General features: G+C 41.2%; 2 protein-coding genes and 2 long non-coding RNA genes across 4 annotated transcripts in view; 3 read left to right on the forward strand and 1 right to left on the reverse strand.

Annotated features, from left to right (window-relative positions):
* The window catches only part of LOC137912605 (MAP kinase-activating death domain protein-like), a 34194-nt gene extending 27003 nt beyond the window's left edge, over window positions 1-7191 (forward strand). Inside the window, exons 37-39 of the mRNA XM_068756742.1 lie at window positions 2457-2526; window positions 4084-4130; window positions 4717-7191. Of these exons, the coding sequence (XP_068612843.1) occupies window positions 2457-2526; window positions 4084-4130; window positions 4717-4830 (231 nt within the window). The 3' untranslated portion in view covers window positions 4831-7191. The remainder of the gene's footprint in view (window positions 1-2456; window positions 2527-4083; window positions 4131-4716) is intronic.
* Window positions 7192-7854: 663 nt separating this feature from the next.
* Window positions 7855-21952, reverse strand: LOC137912625 (gamma-butyrobetaine dioxygenase-like). The gene is made up of 7 exons (XM_068756763.1): window positions 21557-21952; window positions 21352-21466; window positions 11037-11235; window positions 10133-10238; window positions 9761-9957; window positions 9000-9166; window positions 7855-8015 (listed from the first exon to the last, which is right to left on the reverse strand). The coding sequence occupies exons 1-7, from the start codon at window positions 21950-21952 to the stop codon at window positions 7855-7857; spliced, it is 1341 nt and encodes a 446-aa protein (XP_068612864.1).
* On the forward strand, window positions 8262-9784 carry LOC137912627 (uncharacterized). The gene is made up of 3 exons (XR_011106362.1): window positions 8262-8343; window positions 8917-9016; window positions 9695-9784. It is a non-coding gene; the product is annotated as an uncharacterized lncRNA (long non-coding RNA).
* On the forward strand, window positions 10229-14551 carry LOC137912626 (uncharacterized). Its single transcript, XR_011106361.1, has 3 exons — window positions 10229-10470; window positions 10560-10642; window positions 13755-14551. It is a non-coding gene; the product is annotated as an uncharacterized lncRNA (long non-coding RNA).
* Window positions 21953-23169: the final 1217 nt, after the last annotated feature.

The raw sequence follows: 23169 nt of genomic DNA on the forward strand, positions 1-23169 counted from the left end.
ATGCTCAGTTGACTGTTTGGGCTCAGATTCTGCGCTGTCGTGTTGTTTTCTGCCTCTGGAACTATGCAGTGAAAACTTCACAAAGTGATCAAATAAGTTCTACAAGTGCACAACAGTAAATGTTTCACAAGTACATTCACAACATTACTATTACATTGCTTCAGAGGCAGAAAGAGAATATCGTACAGGTGCAGAAAAATATTTTCACTGAAGATGGACTTTGGCTTGAATTTTCCATCAAGCTTTGTTCATGGTTTTCTCACAAATGTGTTGAGTACTTCGGTCTAAGTAACAGCAGATGACAGAATGAGTTCATTCCATTAGCAGGCTGAGCCTGTGACGGTCAAATTGATTTCTGCTAATGCAGCCTGAACCAGTTATCAATCACTTCACAGTGCTGTTAGGAGGGAGGCACACAATTCAACTACATAGCAGAAATGGCAGTCGGACTGAAAACTATTACCGTACATTATTTGCTGTAGGAAGGTCATTGTTCGATTTAATAATGTTAGCAGAGAAGTTAAATGCTTTAATCTCCAAATATGGACTCACTTTGTCCAATTGTCGATTTGTGAAGCTGGCCAACAAGCAGCGTGAGTGAGACCCCCCCGCCCCGCCCTGTCTGAGGGCAGTCTAACCCCAGAGTGACTGCTTCCTGTCTAGAGGAGACGGGTGAGAAGACCTGAAGATGGAATAAAGTCACACTTACCGGTCCTGCATGTCATTTACAGCAGCGATCAGATGTCATTGTCACCAGCTGTTAGCTTTGTTTAAATTAAAAGTGATTGGGTGAATGACAAGTGTTGCAGGTTCTGCATGGGGAAATATAATTTGGCTTGCCGGCCTCAGCCTCCCATTTTAATGTGCTCATAGTGCCACCTGCTGTTTTGTAGTGTTAGTACTCCAGATATCTTGTACCTGCACGGCATTCTGTATTTGCACATATTGAATGTGTGAATCAAAATGAATCTATTAAAGATGTTTTTTAAATTAAGGCTATATTGTTGCCTGCAATTGCAGGTTTAAGTGTATATTATATCACTGTGAGCATCACAAATAGCATTCTGCGTACCACTATTGTAAAACCCAGACCTTCTGCTTGGTCAGATCTAGTGGAGTGACTTTTTATTTATTTGTTGCTAAAGAGTCTTTTATTATCTTTGTTTGTTGTACCTTTGGCTCTTTTGGCTTAACTTGAATGTTGAATAGGTTGTGCCTCATATTTCAAGGGGTTTGAGTGCCACGCTTAGAAAAGATTTCCCCATTAAGTGAAATACAGTAAATAAAAGATGAGTCCGTTAGAGACGCTCCATGTTGACCATTCCCAGAGTAACGGATTTTTATGAGCAGCTTTGCTTTGTTTGCTTGGGGGTGTTTGCAGGTCTGCTCGTGAGCCATCCTCTTTGATAGTTATTATGGTTTCAGAGTACAACTTTAGTCAGAGCTGGTTTTGTATGACTATTTCAGTGATGGGCATTAGTTCATGGCAGCTCTGCAGTGAGTTGATTTCACTATACATCATGGCAAGATTTCCTGTCCCTCAATCATCAGTTCTGCTGTGTAAGTGATGTTGGTGCCAGCCCTTGTTGCTGGAGGAGGAGGCATGGAGGGCTCTGGTGAACTAAGGCGTTCCCCAGGCTTTGACAACAAAGGTGAACTTAGCGCTCAATGCCTTGTAAAACCTTTAGTCCTCTTTTTGTCCCTCTTTCCTATTTTTGGGGCTGCTCCCTCTTGTCATGCATTTTTCATTTGGCTCTGGGTCTTAGCTCGATTCTTGCTATGAAACAATACGAGGCTCCTGTGGATAGCTCCCTCGAGGAGTTGCGTCGAGTGTCTGTGCTCTTCTGTCCGATAATAATACAAACCATTTTTCTCCCATGCTCTCTCCCCCTGCAAGGAGCGGAAGGTACACAACCTCTGCTGTGTTTGCTTATTAGCACTGAACCCTATTGGGTTCCTTTTTATCCCTCTATCTTTCCTTTTAACTGTCGTAGCTATATGGCAAATCAAATTTTTTTGTCCTTGTCTACATTTTCATATAGAACTTCCATGTTTGCATCATATGGGCCATATTACATTTCTGAATAGAAAGTGTGTTTTGAACTGCTTTTGCTGTTTACGTCTAAATTTAAGTGTAAACTTTCCAGTTCTGATACACTTGATCGATGAAAAAGTTATGTTGAATTAGTTTTGAGCTTTGAGCAGGCTAAATGCTTTCTCCTCATCTGACCATCGCCCATGTATGCGTTTAATCATGGAAATTTCTCAGTGTGTTTGTTTTCTTTTGGTAGATGATAAAAGCTTGCATGTGTAGTTGTTTTATTTTTACCTTTCATACTGAGTGAAACAAGTTTAAAATTGTAATTTTTTTAAATATAACGTGTTTTGCTTTCCATCCAGTGTGGTTGAGTTAATAATGTTCTGTCCTGTTTTGTTTGTTTTTTGTTTGTTTTTAGGTTTTCATAGAGCTGAGTCACATTAAAAAGTGCAATACAGTGAAGGGAGTCTTTGTCCTGGAGGAATTTGGTAATTACACCATCTATTGATTCTAGGCCTGTACTCAGCACGGCAGTAACTCGGCTTCATGGCTAATGTATTGATGAGATTTTATAAGGGTTCATTAAATTGGATAATCGCTCTCTCGGAGGAGTACCGAGACGACGATTCCTGCAGGTGATTTCCTGAGTGATGAATTCTGCTGAGGATGTGCTTTTCCTTAAATTGCACGGCAGCACTGAAGTTCAGAGCGAGTGACATTTCATTTAGTTGATAAAGAGGGACAGCGTTTGAGAGAAGTGATTCAGTTCCATCCAACCCAGTGTTGGACAGAAAGTTTTGACCATATTTTGGACACGGGTACAAATTGAAATGGGTCTTCATGAGAAGCAGAGTCTTTGCTTACAGGGAAGGAGGATGTAGGACTTGATATAGAGAAAGATTGCGGTCAGTGAAATCTGGAATCCACCACACAGTTTAATGGCGTCTGTTCCAGCTTAGGACTCTTCCTGACATCAAGACTCATAGAAATCCATTCGATAGTTTATTTTTGTCTAGACATGGGTAAAAATTAAACCTCCTTGGGACTTGTAATGACATGTACTCAAAGTCATTTATCGAGGTCCACTAAATGACTGGATTTGATTACATTTAAATTAGAATAAGTCATATTCTGATTTCTAATTGCGGATTTATTTACTGTGAAAGTGAAACATTTGTCCCATTTCTTTTGTGCTGAAGCAGAACACAGTAGCCCTTTTTAAAAAGGATTGAGGGCCTACGTTTTCTTTCGTCTAGCCCAGTGGACGGTGACATGAGGCTTTAGGCTAGACATGCTTGTCAGTGGGACTGTGAAGGGTTAACACTGAGGACAAAAAGGTTGACTTACTGTCTGACGGAGCAGAGATCAGAGGTGGAGTGCCAGGCTGGGTTACTGCCGTGTCTCTGTGCTGCTTTTGTAATGTTGCCCTCATCTTTGCCACTATGAAAACCTTCATTCTCCAGCAGGTAAAGTGTTGTCACCTTTCTTATTCAAACGAATTCTGACTATTTCCCTCATGGCCCTTTTCATGAATTCATCTTTCTTTTATGTGCCCTGAGTTTCCCTCTGCTTCCTTCATCACTTGCTTGTCATTTTTGGAGATCACCCCCCCCAAAACTCCATCTCTCTAACATTTTCTAAAAGTCTATCTTTTAGCAAGTTGAGATCTTTGCTGGGGCTGTTAAACATTTCACATCTGTCCACACCACTGCTTTTTCACCTCTATGGGTTCACAGTTACTAATGAAAAGTCAACATGTCCTGTGGACAGTGACATGGTCCTGGGTCAATGGGTTTTGGACTCTGGTAGCTGCTTTTCTGTGACGTCTTTTAATGTTCAGTTCACTGCGGTAGGGGGTTCCGGAGTGGAGGCTGTCCCTTTTCTCTCTGAACTGAACTTCCTGACTGTTGAGGTGGACTCTTCTTGGCCCACATCCCATTTTACACCTTTTATGTCTACCTCTAAAACCCCCAAAACGCTCAAACAGTAACAGTAATGTTCCTGCTGCCGTTGAGTCATTTGTTTTGTCTCTTGCACTGGCATAGTTCCTGAAACTAAAGAAGTGGTGATCCACAAGTACAAGACACCCATGGTGAGTCCTCGCTTCTTCTGCCGGAGTCATCAGCACTGCATGTACGTAGAGAACTAGCTGCTCAGTCTAGCCACGCGTGTGACTTTACGTGTTCATCCACTGAACGGGTCCCAGCTCCTCACTCTATATACTGTATGCAAATAAACGGAATCTCAGCGATTTGAAAAATGCACCACAATTTACAAATATGCTTTGGAAGGTTGTTTCATCTGGAAATAAAAACCCACATTTTATTCTCATGAATTTTTAATGATTATCTTAATTTAGTCGGTAACAAAAACACCAGAAAATGTAAGCACCCTAAATGTCTGGGTTTTGCACATTCAGTTATTAGTCTCTTCTTGTAAGTAGCACCAGGAGCACTGGATGTACTTTATTGCTGTGAGGTGACAAAAGTGACCATTATGGGATAATATGCCAAAAATATATCTACTGTTGCTTGAAGAAGGAATAAACAAATTAATCAGCAGTATTCAGACAAACTATAACTTAAACAGGAACCCAGACATAAAGAGCCGGAGCTTCTTTTTCCAGATCCGTCCCTGTTCTTGGAATCTGTTCCTCATGGCGGTTTCTTCCTCTGCAGGCACATCAGATCTGTTACTCCGTCCTCTGCCTTTTCTCCTATGTGGCTGCAGCGAAGGGAAAGGAGGCGGACGGAAAACCCAAGCTTCTGTCACCGAGACCCTTTACTAGCTAGTCTACACGCCACATCCTCTCCATCCCCCTTCCTCCCCATCCTCGATGTGCCTCGCTACTTGAAATGCATCTCGGGCCCTAAAACCACAGGTTTTTCCTGACAATCCCCTTCCTAAGTCAAAGCACACAACTCCTGCACCCTGGCCCTGTATATACAAACCTCAGACCGTTATTTGACCCTGTTGTGTAGACGTGTGTGTTCTGTGATGTCTGTAAATCACTGTCGTTCTAGTGATAATAGCTAAATGTTTGCCTGCTCCTTGATGTGGGAGAAGTTACTCGAGCTCTTCTCAGTGTGAACGTCCGTCCGCTAATGTTCCCACTGAACCCATCGGTTTTACCAGTATGAGGGGGGATACCTTTGAGGCAAAGTGCATGCAGGTCCCGTGCACAGCCTTCACAATTCACTACAACGTAGTCTTCCCCTCCCCCGCCCATCTCTATTTGACTGTGATATTTTGTGATACGTGGTTTCTGTAAAGTTCCAATCCAAGTTAAATCTGGCGAAACATTCGGAGACCGTCTGTAGCGCCGGATGTTCCATACTGAAGATGCTACTGTATGCTGCACCGGAGCACCGCATGTAAACGCTTCTTAATGGTTTGAGCCCCAAAATGATGTGTGTGTTCGCTTCCCTATATCGGCCCCCCCTGGCTGAATTACTGTTCTTGTTCTACTGTAACATTTCTCGTCTGTGGTCTGCTGCATGTTAATATGAGGATTACAAATAAATATTATATATATATTTCTATATATAGTATTTATTTAATATATACATATATTGACTGTACATTTCTATGGAAAAAAAAAGTTCAATTTTTTTTTTTTACTAGATGTGCAATACTTAATAGGTAGTTAGCCTTTGCCAGAGCCAGGTCTTTTTCAGTTAACTGGCGTTCACAGGGTGATGAATGAAAGACAACTTTTTTTTCTTTTTCTTTTGAAGTGTTTAAAGTTTGTCTTTAGATCATCAACCGACATATGACCAAAAACGACTGCTGTGTTGTTCTCTAGGCTACAAACTCAGGCCACACCCCTCATGAGTGATGTCACTGCAGGTGTTATTACAGAGCAGCAAGTAGTGATGTGATAATTTGGAAAAGAAGATACTGTAACTTTGCCGCTTGAATTCAGCCACTGCAGGTTGTGTCGTGTGAGAAGTGACTTTGATAGTGAGGCAGAACACAAACCCACATGGATTCTACCACTGTCACTGCAGGGGGCGCTGTTGCATGGCATGCTTCTGGTCTCTGAGGAAGGCTGCAATTTATGTCTATGTAAAATATTCCATTTACTGTTGAAATTTAGACTATTTAGTCAGTATTGCATTTGTTAACCTGAGCCAGGAAATTAACTTATCCTAATATTGTCATGTACGATGACTTCTGGCCACATCAGCCTCTGAATATGTTAAAAAAAAAATTACGTTTAAAAAAAATTGTTTGGCTTTTTTTCCCTTCAAATTTCCAATTACAGAAAAATAAAACAAAACATATATTGCCATTGTCTTGGCCTCTTACACCAGTTGAACTGAATATTAATTGCAACCACTTGTAAGACGTTTGACCCAACATCCATGAACGGTGCCTCTTGTAGTCGCCCTAGGGCTGCAACTAGTAATTCGATTAATTGGTGAACATATGATTAGTGGTTTTCTCCCCCCCCCCATTAAAGTAATTTGTTGATAAACTCTCAGTATTACACACTGTGGTTTTTGGAGTGCCCTAAACCTAACCTTCCATAAGCAGCCAAGGAAATAAGCCAGTTCATGCATTAGGTTGTGACCAAAGGAGAGCACCAGCCACATCAACGTTCGCAGCTTTCTGACTCTTTGACACGTTCAAGCCGACAGCTCGGCCCACCGAGTAGATGGGGGTGGGGAGGGGGGCTCCTTGTTGCTTCTGTCCCGAACTGCTCCTGTTGTTCTATTAACACTGACGTGTGTGGGTTTGTGTTCACGTGGTCATTAGTGTCTGCAGATCAGCAATATATAAGTCTGTTATATCACTGGAGATGTTCTTATTTTGATGTTAACTGTTCAGAAAATGGTCTGTATGATTTTTTTCCCTTAATGAATAACATGGCTGTATTAATAAGACTGAACTTGATCTGAAGCAGCTCAAAGGGTTGCTAGTTGCTGGGAATGAGACAATTTATTTTGTCTACTTTATGACTTTTTTTTTCATTAAACCAGTTTATTGCTCATCTCTGCCATTGTACTAGATAGACAGCTGCTGTTACTAGAGGGAATAAGTGAACTGAGATGCCATGTGTAAGTACTCCAGTATTTGGGAAAAAATAAAAATAAATATTTATAGAACACGTACAGCTTTGGCAATACAATAAACTTGTCGCAAACACACTTTGTATAGTTTGTCCATTAATGAAGAAAATAAATGATATAAATAAGTGGAAGACAAAATTCAGTGCTGAGGATTTACTTCAAACTTTAATTAAAACAAGCTTGCAAAATGTTATTTTTCTTAAGACGTTTCTGAACAGAAGTGCATCCATTTAAAACTAGAAAACGACAATCAGAGATTGCAGACCCTCGCCTCCAATAGACTATTCGATCTTGTGAGACAGTAAACAGGGCTTCCAGATCAGAGGGGCCAAACCTGCTCTAGCTTGCTGCTCCGGAACGTACTACAAGAGTCCTTCTGGACTCTTTTTCCCATCATGCCATTCGTGTCCCTCCCTCTTAAAGTGGCAGTTTACAGCACAGGCACAATTCCAGATGTAAAAATAATTCTAGAATCTGGATCCAGATCCGGATCAACGCCGTTCTCGGGGAGGACCGAGCCACGGACAGAACCTTGCTTGTGTAAAAATGTCGAGTCGATTGGGTTACTAGTTTTTGAGTTATGCGCTCGGACAGACAAACAAACAGACAAACGCACCCAATTGCAATACCCTCGCCTCCGCTTCGGCGAGGGTACTGATTTAATTTGGGAACATGAAACTATAATCACACAATTTGAATCTGTGGCAAATATACATTTTTGTGTTTTACGGTTTCCGGAGCTCATGCTTTCTGTTGGACTGAGCAGCGGAGTATCCGTAGGCGGGATGTGACTTCATCCCAGTCCAGGTAGGCACCTTCCAGATGCCGCATCGCATCTGGCTTGTTAGTGTAGCGTCTCCGGCCGTGCAGCAAACGCCAATTATCAAAGGTCACCATCTCACCTGAAATACAAAATTCAGAAACTGAGGTCAAATATTAATTTTCTTTGAGATTAGAAATATTTTTTTCAAATCCTAAAAAGGAAATAACTGGCAATTCCTTGGCAGCTTTACTTAATTTGGCTAATATCTTGTATGCTTTGGTTCTTCTTGGTTTAATCCTTGTGACTTACCTTGAGATGAGTCTTGTAATAGATCATTTATAAATGAACCTAATAGCTTTGTAAATGATCTTGTGCTAAAGGAAAGAAGCGACTGGCTACATGTTGGAAGAGCAAAAAGCCAAAATGTTGGTCTTGCGGGGCAATGTTGAACCAGTCACTGCAGTAAAGTAAGTAACTAGTTTTGAGCATAGTAGATTAAAATGAAGCACCAAACTCTGAATCTGATGAAACAGTCAATTTCTAACACCAATGCTCTGTTTTGAAAAATGGTAAATGACACAAAAACTGAATGCCAGCGCCGAGTCATCACATCTCACCCTCTCTTTGCTGCAGCCATGTCCTCTCACCTTTGTCAAGTTTAAAGACGTAGGCCTTCAGAGATTCAGAGACTGATGCATAACAGCCGGTTTGCTTTCTAGCGTATTGAACCATGTAAACAACATGAAGGACTCCCCGTCAACATGGACGAGCTCGAGGAGAGAGTCTCTTCACTCGGAGCACCTTCCTATACGGCATCTTGAATTAAGATACTGAAGTTTTCATTATTTAGTGGTGTAAAGTGACAGATGATGCTGATTCTGAGGTCATTGTGACCTTGATGGAAACACAAAAATAAAATCATTAAATATACTAATAATAATACAGTAACTCAGTCATATTAGGAGTACCGGTACATTTACAACTCTTCCTGTGATCGCCTATTCCTCATCCAAAACTGCATCCTGACCATTTTTTCCTAGGTTTTCTGGTGGTGAATCTGTGGGCTTAATCATGGATGTAGTCCCATTTCATATCAATGGGCTTTGAGGAAGTGCATACTGACCTGGCTCCATTCTGAAGGTGACCATGTTCTCCGGTCGGTTCAAGATGTCCATAAAGGCTCTGTAGGCTCTATAGAAGGGCTGGACCTGCTGCAAGGGGACATCCAGCACCGAATCTCTGGTGGCATTGTTGAAGTTTATCATCTTGATTTGGCCTTCTGAATTAAGTCTGCTCAGAGCGAAGAGGAAGGCCAAAGTTCAGCATCAAACTAACCCAACATTAATAATGGAATAGTTCAAAAATGGCTACAACTTTGAATGCATGTTTAGACCACAGTAATATACAAGCAAACATGTCTGAGTCAAATTCATAAGTAGAGGCCAAGAGTTAAAATGTCCCTCTTTTTATCGACTTGAGGATTCATCCCTCAAAACAACAGATTTATCCGTCATGGCAAAAAAGATAAATTCAGTCACTTCATACAGAACGCATTTAGAAATGTCTCATTTATCATAAATTGATTAAATATCTCTTCATCACAATGTCAATGAGGGTGTTGGACTACTCACCGCAACACATTGGCGCTTTTCACACTGCTTTTAAACATTTCTGCTACACGTTTTTGGAGGCATGCATACAGTATACGGACAAAATTATTTTGGACAACAGATGGCAGTGTCCCATTGAAAATCACACTTCTGTTGGTATGGCATACCACTGCATCTTTTTAAATTTATTTATGCATTGTCATTTCAGTTTGGACAAGGCGTGAACTGCCACACAAAGAGAATGAAGGAACGAGAAGAGTCTGCCTCCACTCACTCGATGATGCGTTTCTTGGACTGCAGCATGAAGTCGCAGTAGTCTGTCCCTCTGTCTGTAAAGTCAGCACGGAGGGTGGTGAGAGTCTTGAAGGCCTCTGGGTCCTCTCTCTGCAGCTGCATGGCTGCGTGGAAGCCATCCACCATGTCGGTCTCCCCTCCTTCTGCAGCCTGCTTGATGCAGTGCAGAAACTGCACCTACCATTTAAAAAAACAACACACACACACATATGCCGCACAAATGCTGGTTTTACAATCCTTCATTATGTCAAAACCAAGTGCCAACAGTTGAAACAAACTTCTAAAAGCAGGACATTAATGTGGTTTCATCCTTTGAGGAAGGAATGGGGTAAAAAAAACAAACTTGACTCACTCCGGGTGTGTGCTGCAGGGCAGGGTAGTCTGTGTGGACACTCAGCTTTTCTGATGTATAGGCTAAATTGTTTGCCATGTATTTGTCCGAGACCTCCCAAGTATGCCTGAGGACAAGCATTATATGGTTAATTAACGTCACATTAATTATTTAACTTTGGCTTTGGATGTCAAGCAGCAACAACTCATCTTTGTGGAGAAAAAGGTCGAGATGAGATTAACTTTTTGGGGATCCCTGAGGACAGAGTGGACAGCTTCCCAGGAATTCAAAGACGGAGGCAATGAGGTGTCTGGGGCAGACACCTCATTGAGATGATGCAGGAGTCGAGCACCAGGAAGGTAAATTTATCTCCTATGTTCTGTATGCACGTCTCATTTGGATGCCCACTCATAAAAGTCTGGCTTCTCTAATGACGGCTCCTCTTTAGACTTTTGACTTTCAGCAGGATGAGCTCGTCCCCTGGCAGTGAAGCGTTACTCTCCAGGCCGCTGTTCTGACTGAGTGCACCAGGTAATTCCTCTGCTTTAGAAAAGCTGGAGTGACTTTTAGTTTGTTATCCTCGTCTCTGTCGCCAGACAATAAGCACTGCAGCAGCTCAAAGCGATGAAGAGCCAACAAACACCCAAAGTGTTTCCACGGAACCAAAACGAATCAAGAGACTGGCGAACTCCTACACGTTTAGGCTGCAGGATTACAATCTGACCAAATATTTCCTAAAATACAGAGTTCCTATTTTCTGATTCAGTGATAAATGGATGAAAAGTTTCTTTTGCCTTTATTTTACATATTATTCGTATCTGTGCTGATGATTATCAGTGGAATGTTTGGATTTATTGGTGACTATTCAACCACGTCTTGGCTGAGGGTAAATGGAGCAAAATGGATCAATGCCAAGCAGTCTTACCCGTAATACGTCAATCTATGATAGCCAATCCTCTTAGAGAGCCTGTCCACAGGGCCGCTCTCCTTCGGAGCCCCCTTTAGGTGGACCAAGCCAAAACGACGCAGAGCCAAGAGCCAATCCAGGGCAGCCTTATCGTCATGGATGACTTCCTCATAGTTGGCTGTGGGAATGTGCAGCTTAGAGTCCCAATAATAACATTCTGACAGGAGAAACGGGACATGAAAGAAATGTCATTTCATCTCAGCGCAGATTTAGTGGAGCTTTCTGTGTGTGTAATGATAAATACGCGTCTACAAGGCACCAACACAAGGCTTTTCCACCCGAGTGTCTTGGCGCTGCTCAGTTAAACGAACAGTGTGCTGAAAGTAGAGAAGTGTCTGCATCAAGGCCACTGAATGAGGAGCTGCATTCCGTTTCCTTCATGGTCTGTCAGAAATCTGTGGGATTTATTGAGTGACAATCTGCAAGGCATGTTTTTAATATACTGTACATTCTTTCCATGCTGCATAAATAAATCTAAAAAAAATTGGTTTATTGGCAGAATATTAGCAGACTTTGTGAAGTGGGATAAATCATAGTCTACAGATTCAGTGACCTAAGCGCGTATTCAATGGTAAAAATGAACCAGACCCATCCCGGTGTGCAGCAGGGATGAGAACAGAGCACAGCTATTTCTTTATACTTTCCATCAAATAGCCTAACGTAAATTCAGGACAAGTTTTCTTTGAGAAGTGTTGTCTGATGGACAAGTGAAGGAAAACAACTCGTTGAAGCTGAAACATAATACTAAAGCTATTAACACAAAGGAAATCATTCACGTTCATCTTATTTGAAAAGGTTTTATCTTGCCACTTTATGCACGGGTTTGCCTGCTTCAAGATGAATAGCTTGCTGAGAAAAAAAACAAAAAACAGCCAGTCTCTGTCAGACAGACACAAGTGGAAAGAATCAACCCACAGCCCTCCACCCAGCTGGCTCCATTCCTTTTTCCATACAGCCTCTCTCCAGTGATTTCCACAGAAACAGCTGCTAAGTATATTTTCAGCAGGAGGAGGAGGAGGAGGATGTGGATGGTTTAGCTTGGGAGGTTGTGTACCTGTCTGATGTTTGTGACTCTTCCTATGGTCTGCTTTTCAAATTCAGCCACTTGAAAGGAACGTTTTTTTTTTTTCTTTACCTTGTCTGCATTAGTTTTTAATGGGTGACACATTTGTCATCCAGAGAAAATGTTCAGGAGCTGGACTCACAGCAGACTTTGCTCTCTGACCCTCCGGGTCTAAATCATTAAACGATTATATGAGTGCTCAATGTGAAGGCCATAAATATTACAGCAGTCTGTTTACTGCTGACGTGACGTTTCAGGGCTTTTTTTAATTTTACGGCCGTGAGCAACGAAGCACTCAGAAATGTGACGTCAGTCAGAAACATAGTGACCATTATGATTCGGAGAACTCCCTCCAGGCGGTTGTCACAAATAATTAGCTTCTGGTCGCACAGTTTGAAGGGTCAGGAAGCCCCTGCCTGTTAAAATCTGTCGAGAGGGCGGCTGAAAAACAAGGCTGAGAACGAGGAACTGGGGCAAAGATCATGCATGCATGTTACAATTACTCTTGTGAAACTGGACCTGGAGGTCTTACACAGAGAGGACAGTTTCAGTGCTGTAAGGCTGTCTCCCGCGGCAGAGACAAGATACAGTGCTGACTGTCCGTCTGGTGCACATCAGCTGCAGAGTCCTGGCTGCAGTTCAGCACAGATCTCATTTTCAATGCTTACGACTCGTTACTGCAGAATGAGCTCAGAGTCTGGGACCCCAGTTGAACAAAGGATGAGAGCTTCCCATGAATATCTGCCTTTTCATCATGTAATGGGTCCCTGAGAATTGTTCATGGCTGCAGATTAATAAATAGGATCCATGACACACTGGTGTGGATACGTTTATTGATCCTGCATCATCTGTACTGTACAGTACAGATTTGTACGTAGTAATGTTCATATCTGTTTATTTCATCGCTTTGTGTCTCTTCGATTCAATTAAGTACGGATATCACATTGTTTTAAACCAAGTTCACTGCAAAGAAACATCAATCATCTTCAGAAAGCAAACACCAAAACGAGCTGTTGAACATTGGTGAGTTTTAAGAGTCTGACTTTTCCTGCAGAAGTTGCTTGTGACCAAAAACTAAGCTAAAAGAATGAAAATAAGAATAACATTCACAAGGGAAAGAGACAACCAGCTTCAAACAAACGCCGATGTTGCTCTGTAACAGCTGAAAGTATGAATAAATGATTTACTAACTTTAAAGACATGTAAACGTTACTTATACAGGTGGTATGTTTTGTCCAAACAAAGTAAGAATTGCAATTTTAATTCATTTGCACATTTATTTCAGAATCACTCCCACTTTCTCGGGAAGGACTATTTTTGAATTTGCTTTAAGGGACACAACTGACAGTTTGACAAGATGGTATATGTGCATAATCCCCTCTCCGGTTTCCCCTTCGGTCGTTGTCTGCTACAGTGGCTTTTCCAGATGAGGAAACCCGAAGCCTCCGGCTCCTGAGGCTGTCAGACAACTCATGGCAGTTTGGCTCTCCCCTCGCTGAGCTGGTTAGGCTCGGAGGGCTGCATCATCCTCTGCAGCTGTGGGCATCTTAAAAGCTCTGTTGGAATCACTGCAGTGATCAGGAGTAATTTTGTTTTCCCTTGTTTCCCAACAGATTACGCATCAGCTCCCACCAACGGGGCCGTCTGTGGAATGCACAGCGGCAGCCTCGGAGCCATGAACGAGATTTTCAGAAACAGATTCAAGTTGTTCTTCATTCTAAAATGAGATTTGAGAGTTTTGGTGGAAATTAATGACTAATACAAGTGCATTTCAGTTGCAATTTGATCCTCAGATGTCCCATTTATCTCATCATTATTTTATTTTAGCCATACGTCAGTGTCGATAAAGAAACTGTTGGAATATAAGGCAGTATTTCTCTACCTAAACAGGACCATTTCATGCTGTTTAACAGGCTCCATGACAGCTTGCAGGGAAGGTTCAAGGTTCAAGGTTACTTTATTTGTACCCGGAGGTAGACTTGCTTTTATACCAACAGCTGCCGTTATTATTAACTTTACAAATCAAGAGTTTAAATGTAGAAAACCTATTGATCTGCTGATAGATTATTATAGATCAAAATGAACCTGTTTGTATTCAATATTTACTCTGGTAATAATGTTTGCAATTCATTTTCGATGTTACCTTGTTCCTTGTAATATGTATTATGAGGTGATATCTTGTGTTTACTATGATAGACTGCATTGTGATTTTTGTTCCTAACTACACTTTCATTTCTTCCCCTTTCCCTTTATGCGTTCTTTTCACCGTCTACCTACTTCTCCTCTGTAGCCAGATTTTGTTCTTGTATCGCAGTACTTTTGGAAATGTACTGGGTGTTCTAGTTTTGTACAGCATGATTCGTTGCTGCTATCGTCTATGGTTGTTGGCTTTTTAAAAATAAATTGGTATTGGAAATATAAACTCTCGTTTGTTGGTCCCATGCTTCACTGCGGTGTGGCACAGGCCTCGATGGCGCAACGTAGGAAACGGCAAATACAACTTGATAGGCTAGTCTGCCAAGAGGGCAGGTGACGGTCAAGGTCACCTAAATTAAAAGTGCATGAACAATGACCCATGTATGATGTCATTTCAGAGTACAAATACAAATGCATTCTCAACAAATTCATTTATAAAGAATCTTATTTAAATGAATAAATAAGGTGACAGAATAGACAAGTATTTAATATTCGGATATTGCGTATATATATCCAGACATCTATAAAATAGAACAGAAACTGTTCTCAAGTTATATTCCAGTCAACAATTATGTACATTTTTGTTTTGACAGCGGACATAATGCGTGTCTACGTATGTCACTGTAGATGCAGGGAAATTACTGCAGCCTCTGCTGATTGGACAATCACACCTCTATCTCTGAAACATGTCTGGAAGACAGAGCAGCCAGCTGCTGCATTCCCAGTATGAAGGAAACTGTGTGAGCAGTGTTTTCTCACTGGAGGACCTCTGCACATTCATCCAAACTAAGGTCTTTCGCCATCAACACGTTCTCATTCCCAAAATTCTACCGAGGCTTGCATTGCAATAGTTTGTCAAATTCTGTTCTTCATGCCAACTTACACTCAAGAGCTTTCAGCAGTATTTAAAGTGTCAAGCAGGAGGTCTGGCTCATCAGAGAAATGAACAGTACGTTCATTACATCATCATATAATTACATAACAAGTTTAATTGTAGTCTGATGCTGTAAAATTAGAGGCGATGATAGAGAAAAGGGGATTCAACATAAATAGAGTTGATCTGCGGGGGAATTACAGACACATTGTAAAAAGGAACTGTGTGTGGGTGAAAGACAGCATAACGTGTTGAGGGGAAGCCCAACTTCCCTTGAAAGGGAAGTCAAAATGTGGAAGATTTGGCGTACCACAAAAAGCTAAACCTTCATCGGTCCACTGCGCAATAATGAAAGCCACTTCTGACAAATGGAAACACTCCAGTTGTAGTTTACAGATTAGATTCCTCAAATTCCTTTCAGATTGATAACACAGCATGCTCACGTGTGTTCACACGGGCCTGAGGAGCCAGCTTTGCAGGCCATATGCAAAGCCATGGGTAGTGATGTGTTTGGAAAAACACGCGCCTTTCCATGGATGGACCTCCACGGCTTTGTTTCCAGAAGCTGTTCTGTCAACGGAGGAGTGATGACATCAAAGGCTAAATTCAGTCCAGATGGCACAGAACACCAGCCAGACAGGGAAATGACAAATCAACTGCTATTTGGCTGAGTTATAGAATCAGCAGACTTGAGAAAGAAAGAAAAGTCCAAACTCAGAGGTACAGTTCATATTATATACAGTATATATATATATACACACATATATATAGCAGGTATTTACAACTGAACTGAGGTGAAGAAACAGCAATACCAAAAGTAGCACAGCAGACTAAAAAGCCAAGGGAGCAACAAAACCATTAAAGTGACAGCATCTATTTTGCTTTGCAAATGACTGACAATTTATGGTCCAGTGTTTTTACCGCATGCAGCAAAATATTGTGAGAATAATAAAAGATTTAAGAGCATCTCAATGCCACCACCAGAAAAAAAATCAGACTCAAGAGATCTAAGGTTCAGTGTTACTATTTTCAAACATAGACAGATGTGTCTAGGGGGGGGGGGGGGGGGCTTCCTGCACTTCAATGCGTTGCTCCCCACAAACTGTTAGATTTTGAAATTAGTAGACAAACCAGTGACAGGAGTAGAGTCTTTAAAATTGTTGCAATGTTTTAATTACTTTTGATCCTGGATCAAATTTGACCGATCTATGTAGATATTTTAGTAGACTAGAGCGAATAATTACACTTGTTGTACAATTAGTTGAGGTAAGGTGCCAGGAGTTGCTGTGACCAGCAAACTACAGCTTAAAGTGAACATTATTTGGCTGCCACTGATAACTAGTGAGGTTTTCTGGCAGGCCATGAAGGATGTAACCGGATCAGCTGATCGTACCTTCAGTGCCATCATTTCCTGCTAAGAAAACAATGACGTTTCATAAATTCCTTCAGCATCCTTCTACTGGTGCTTTATTTAAGAGGGACTGTTTACAGCACACCACTGGTGAAAACACCAGCAACAGTAAAATATCTTCTTTGTGATAAAGGGTGTTCAATGTTTGATATTTGCCAGTGCATACTTAAGGTGTTTACTGCACATGCCAAACAACTTTAGAGCAGCTGGTTTGAAACTGGGAGCAAATACTTGTTCATTTGAGCCAATATAAATAAAGCTATTGCATTTGTAATGGGACAAAACAAGCTGGCTGATATGTCCCAGCTTGCTTTAAGAACTTAATTAGTACTAAATAAACCCACCTGGTTCCCTCCGGGTTCTCCGGCTTCCTCCCACCTCCACAGACATGCAGCCTAGGCTGATTGGTGACACTAAATTGCCCGTAGGTGTGAGTGTGTGTGTGGCTGGTTGTCTGTCTCTGTGTTGCCCTGCGATGAACTGGCGGCTTGTCCAGGGTGTCCCCTGCCTCTCGCCCATTGACTGCTGGGATTGGCTCCAGCTTGGCCCGCGACCCGATAGCGGAATAAGCGGTTAGGAAATGAAAATGAAATAAACCCACCTGCTGACTGAAAAGTCTGCTCAGGAAGCAGCCTGATAATGAATCTGTTTATAGATCAAATACTGGCTTAAAAGGCTGCGCTGCATCCAACGGAGGGCGCGGGTGCAAGCCTCAAATTATTGCTGCTCAGGATGCTTTCCTTTCATCGTTCACTTCTGTTCATAACATTCGGGTGATACGCAGTCTAATGCTAATATTTACAATTTGTGGGCTCTTTACGACTCTTAAAAGCATAAATATACACATTATAAATAAGCTGTAGGGGTATGGGTAAGACAGATAGAGCCTTGCAATACCAATGCACACACTGTAAGCTACAATTGAGATGATCAATTTAGTAAAAGAAAAACCTAACTTATGAATCCAACATCTTTCAAGTGATCATTACATTTACAATATCAGGTTGATTGCAGCTCGGCTATCTGAAGACTTTCACACATTGCGGAGGGCATTCTCTATGTACACTCAACCAAACACATGATCCAGCTTAATGACGAATTAAAAATCATAGAACACTACAGCAGAAATCTTCTTAGCTTCCAAACTAAACTGCATCCACTGCTGATACATTTGAAAGGAGGTCTGATCAAAGGAGGTAGGGCAGCGGTGCATCTATCAGCACAAACTACGCATTTACTTTGAGTGATCAAAGACAATGACTCACAAATGACGCGTCATCATCATGGCACATTCAGGAGCCAGCAGCAAGAGGACAGAGTCCTTTACCAATGGCTGGAGTATGCAGGAAAAGGCTGTGATTCTGTGCATTATATTATTTTACATTTCCTCAAATCAATTTAGCCTGTTTCAGGTCCAAGTTCTAAATACCAGCGACATGATATTAGTTATGATTCCACCCACGACTAAATAAACGTGACAGGCGCAAAATGGGCAGCCTGAAATGATGACATGGTTCAAATAGTAAATGCATCTGGCAGGTTTTGAGTAACTCCCCGATGGATTTATTGGTGGAAGGAAGCGCCACTGAAGATAAGCTGCCAAGTGTCATAAGCTTGTGTTCCAGAAAGCAATTCAACATAATCGCTCCTCCTCCTGCAAAAGGTTCAAAGTGTACAGGATGTGTCCTGAGAACACAATGTTAAAGTCGTATTGATTACAGAGACAAGAAGTGTCTTTAAGAAGACAGACAGACAGACAGACAAACCAGAAAATGGCAACTTTATAACGGGGCATGACACATTTGATTATAAAATGTCTGTAGGAACTGAGACCAGGAAGAATTCATAAAATGCTGGATACACATACCTTCATGCTTGGGGAATTGTTCATTCCCATGGAAGGAAATACTGCCAATGGGGAGTTTGTGTGGGTTTTAAGAACATGTAGTGCTTTTCTTGAGCCTGACACTAAAATAGTTTTCCATATGGAAGAGGGAGTCTGAATGAGGCTTTGCATTTACAGAGACATCAGCTTCTCAGAAATTTCGCAACCTTACACTGTTTCTGTACAGAAGTGAAACAAAAAACGACTAAAAACAAAACACAAACTTTGGAATCCACTGATTTATTAATGGGATGCTAAAAACTGACCTGAAAACATTTGGAACCCCTGAAGAAATCTAAATTCAACACGTTCCGACTGTCTCCTGCTTTGAGTCTGTGTAATAAACCGTTCAGAGCTTTGTTTGTGTAATAATTGCCTTGAACTGTACTAGTCCCTTGTCTCCTCAGCTAATAGCTGTGGCTGAATTGCTTACGGTGAGACATGAACAACTCCATAGAAACGGTGAAAGCAGGAGAAAAAAAACATTTGTGAAGACATAAAAGCAGCAGGCACTGTACAAACAGGATAATATCCCCAGTGGGCCACTTTTCATATTGACCTAATAGTGTTCTGTGTGCACTAAACTCCCCCTGCTGAAGAACTTTAACAGCCCTGCTTGAGCCCATTCATTCGGGATGTGATGTATGAAAGAGGGAACATAAATTTTAACTGTGGGGAACACTGAGTTTAAGTCATGGAAAGGTAAACATGATCAATCCATCTTTTAAGAATGTGAGCGTATTTTTGGAAATGTGTCCCAGTGCTCCTGAGGTAATCATCACATCTGGAGCGTGTCACTGTATGGCATTCTTCTGTTGCTCTTTGCTGTGTGAACTCGCTCTCGCCTCTGCACAGAAAACCGGCGAGAGGAATCGATACTACAAAAAACTAAATGTGCGTAAACTGTTATAAGAAGGATTGTTCATCACGTTGGAACTGAGCAGGAGCTGCTGAGCTCCGTGGGTTCCTTCAGGACCACAAGTCTGCACACAGACTGCCCTGACTCCAGTCCACCCCCCCTCCACTGAAAAACCACCACCTTCTGCCACAACTCATCTTTCTCCTCCACCGTCTGACAGACTGTTCGGTGTATTGGGTCACTGTTAATGTAGGGTAGTACCATGACTTACACGTTTCATTTGTACCGTGACCAAACTCAATTTGCTCACATATCAAATCAGATTTCCCCCCAATGAAATGAAAGGAAATGCCGTTAATCTGTTCCAGTCCCCAGAAAATCCACCACATTTTTTTGTTATATGTTTTTAAATAAGAATTTAAAAAATATTATAATAACAAATATATAAAAACATTAGAAAACAATAAAATAGATAAATAAAGGAGAATGTAATGAAGTACACAGGTTTTCTAAAGCGTAGTTACCTTTGAGATTAAAGTACTTGAGTTAACAGAAGGTGTTGGCAGACATGGAGGAAGGAGATCATTGTTTGGTCTCATAAACTCTTGCTTAATTTCGTAACCTCACATACTCCGATTTTGGTAAATTAAAGCAAAAACAAAAACAAAAAACACGAGTGACCGAATGACGGTGGATGAGTGATTGCAAGGCACTCTATTTTTAGTGAAAATAGTTACATAAACTCAAACAGTGAGAGTTTATCATGACAACAATAACAAACGGAATTACACAACAGAAAACCAAATAATTGTGAAACCTTGATTTATCCTTGCATGATCCACTGAACAGGGATTAATCAACAGAAACTGCAGCACTGGGTTCATCTGCACCTCAGTCAATCTTTGCTTCTTCATCTTTAGCTTGACTTTAAAGTATACAGAGTACAGAATTGCACACTTTACATCACAAACAGTGGCTATGAAGTTTGAGAAATATAAAAATAGAATACACAAGCATTTTACAATAAATTAGAGGGACTTTGTTACCTCATTAATATTTACTATAAATGCTAAAATTGGTGACAAAAGAATTGGAGAAAAAAAGGTAAAAAAGCTAAATAAAAGTGTTTAGCCAAAATTATTTAGTGTAAAACTTGGAATTGAGGTTAGTACAGGGTTTAAAAGGTTTTCACACAATTCCATCAATACTGAGATTCAAAGAGCTTTCTAGTTGGCTACAGGTTGAACCTCGTTTCCACACTGCTGCCTTCATGTGTGCACACTCACAGCAAATATATTGACAACATTCTGGTTATCAGCTACATGAAGGACAGAACACTGTGGTCCATTTAGTTTTAGCTAGGTGTACTTTGTGTACACAAAGTACTAAAACTAAATGTGCCCCCTCTTTTACAAACACATCATGTGCCTGAATGACAAAGCATTTAGATCTATGCTTCTCTGGAGGAATTATTTCTTGGATATTATTTATTACTTTATTATTCTTACTTCTGCTAGTTGGACAAGACATTTATTATATCGACATTAAAAATAAGCCTCCTCCAATGCAGCTTAATCACAGTCGTGAAAATGGATTTATCGAGAAATTAACAAAATCAGCACATAGAGAGGAAGAATCATGATGTGTGTGTGTGATTTGAAGGGGTGTCATTATTTAAAAAAGCTGATTTAGGATATCAAACAAATATAAATGAGGTGGACTGTAAAACACAAACAGCTGCAGGTGTAGTGCAACACATTTTAGGAGTACAGTAAACCACATTGTACAAAACAAATTAAAATCTCTGCAGAATAAAAACAAAACAAAAACTGAACTGCTCCTGCAGGCGGAGCTTATGCATGGCTGCTGCATTAGACTGCAATAGCTTTAGCTCTCTGTATAAAAATCACAATCACAAAAATCGCCAGATTCATTACCAGAAAATCCGTGATGGTTTCAATGTAAAACAGAAAAACTCGACTCACCTTTGAGGAAAAGCTCCTCTCGCATGGTTTGTCTGGCAGCAGGAGAGAAGCAGCGTTTCTTCAGCCAGTCTGGATGGAACACGCTGGAGTGCTGGTCCGGCCACAGAATGGAAACCTGTGGCGAAACAAAATCATTATTGATCCCAACTGACCAAAATATCTACTTCCTGAGCCTCAGATGTTCTAGACCATCGCAACAATGTACCTTGTTGTCTTTGGTGACCTCCACGGCGTCAACTCCTATGTTGACATCAGTGTCAGCCATCAACAACTTCCGGGCTTGAGCGGAGTCCAGGAAACACAGCGGACACTGACAGTTATCTCTCAGCCAGGTGAAAGGATACAAACTGCTGCTTCCATCCTCCCACTCCACCGCTATCATCCTCTCCTCATGCAGAGACTGGACATGTCTCACCGAGTGTTGAGACAGAGGGAGAGACGCTGTTTGCTGCTCACGGATCTGCATCGATTGAAGACAGGAGCGAAGTGGACCTGCAGCCTCTCCGGGTCTGCGACAAGCCCTCGGTGTCCAGAAGGCCATGGTAGCGGTGCTCCTCTGCAGGGCTGGCAGGGCTATACGTGAAAATGCATTCATCCACATTTTGGAACGTTTCTGTTGAGACAAATTGGTCTGTAGAAGAGAAAGGGACTCAAAGTCTCTGTTAAAAGAGAGAGACAGAGAGAGAGAGAGAAAGTCGTCAGGTTTGCATATTTAACAACGAGAGGCAGATAATTAACAAGTCATTCAATTACAAACATTAGAAATCTCCAGTGTCTCCAAACAAATGATCAAATTTTAGAATCTGTTGCTGTGAAATGTGAAACATTATTCAAAATTATAAATCCCAATAAGAGCACTAATTGGTTTACATCACTGTTTCCAATTCACTTGTACTAGGACAGATAATCCCAAAGATGATATTTTGTTTCCCTGTAAAATGTCTTAATCAAGCCTACCAAATATTGCACTGTGTTCATTTTGAAAAATGACAACAGTAAAATATTCAGTATGTGAGTTTTACACCATGAAAACAACACAATATTTACATCAAGATTAAAATCTCCACATTTTCCAGCAGCAGGATTGCTGTAGAGCATTAATTGTGCACAAAGAAAACGTATGTTAATACAAACGTCATCAATTGGCAAGTTACAAAACAGTTTAGAGTTACTTTTTCAGGAAGGATATGTATCGGGAACTGTCCATTGTTGTGCCACAGTTAACTGTAGTAAACATTCTAACAGGGATAATTTACATATATCAAACCTAACTTCACTGCAGAGGTGGCCTGCCTAGCCCTAGCTGGAGCAGACACACAGGGCTCTATGATCATATTACACGTATATATAGATAATATACGTATATATAGATAATTACATGCACACTACAGATGGCATGCAGGGTTTTGCCCCAAAAGATTTGTTAAGCCCAGTAGTAAGAGTTGATGGACATAATGCATGTGCAGTCCTTTGACATCACGAATATCAGACGTGGTGGTTGGAGATGGGCCACTCTACCTCCAGGGTACTGCCGAGGTGCCCTTGAGCAAGGCACTGTTTCCCCCAACCACTCCAGGTGTGCCAATCATGCCCTTTCTATGCATGTTACAGGGCCCATACATACTGCATATGCAGGTGTGTGGGGCCCAATGTAAATGACACTGTGTGTGTGAACTGATGTGTGATGTACATATGACAATAAAGAGTTCTTTATCTTAATTACTTGCAGCAACAGGAGTTACTAGTAGTCCATGCATCCAAATCACAGCCAACTGGACAGTCTTTATATTTAATTATTATTAAAATGTGTTTGAGATA

The sequence above is a fragment of the Brachionichthys hirsutus genome, unplaced genomic scaffold, assembly GCF_040956055.1.
Source record: "Brachionichthys hirsutus isolate HB-005 unplaced genomic scaffold, CSIRO-AGI_Bhir_v1 contig_202, whole genome shotgun sequence".
In the NCBI taxonomy this organism is placed as follows: domain Eukaryota; kingdom Metazoa; phylum Chordata; class Actinopteri; order Lophiiformes; family Brachionichthyidae; genus Brachionichthys; species Brachionichthys hirsutus.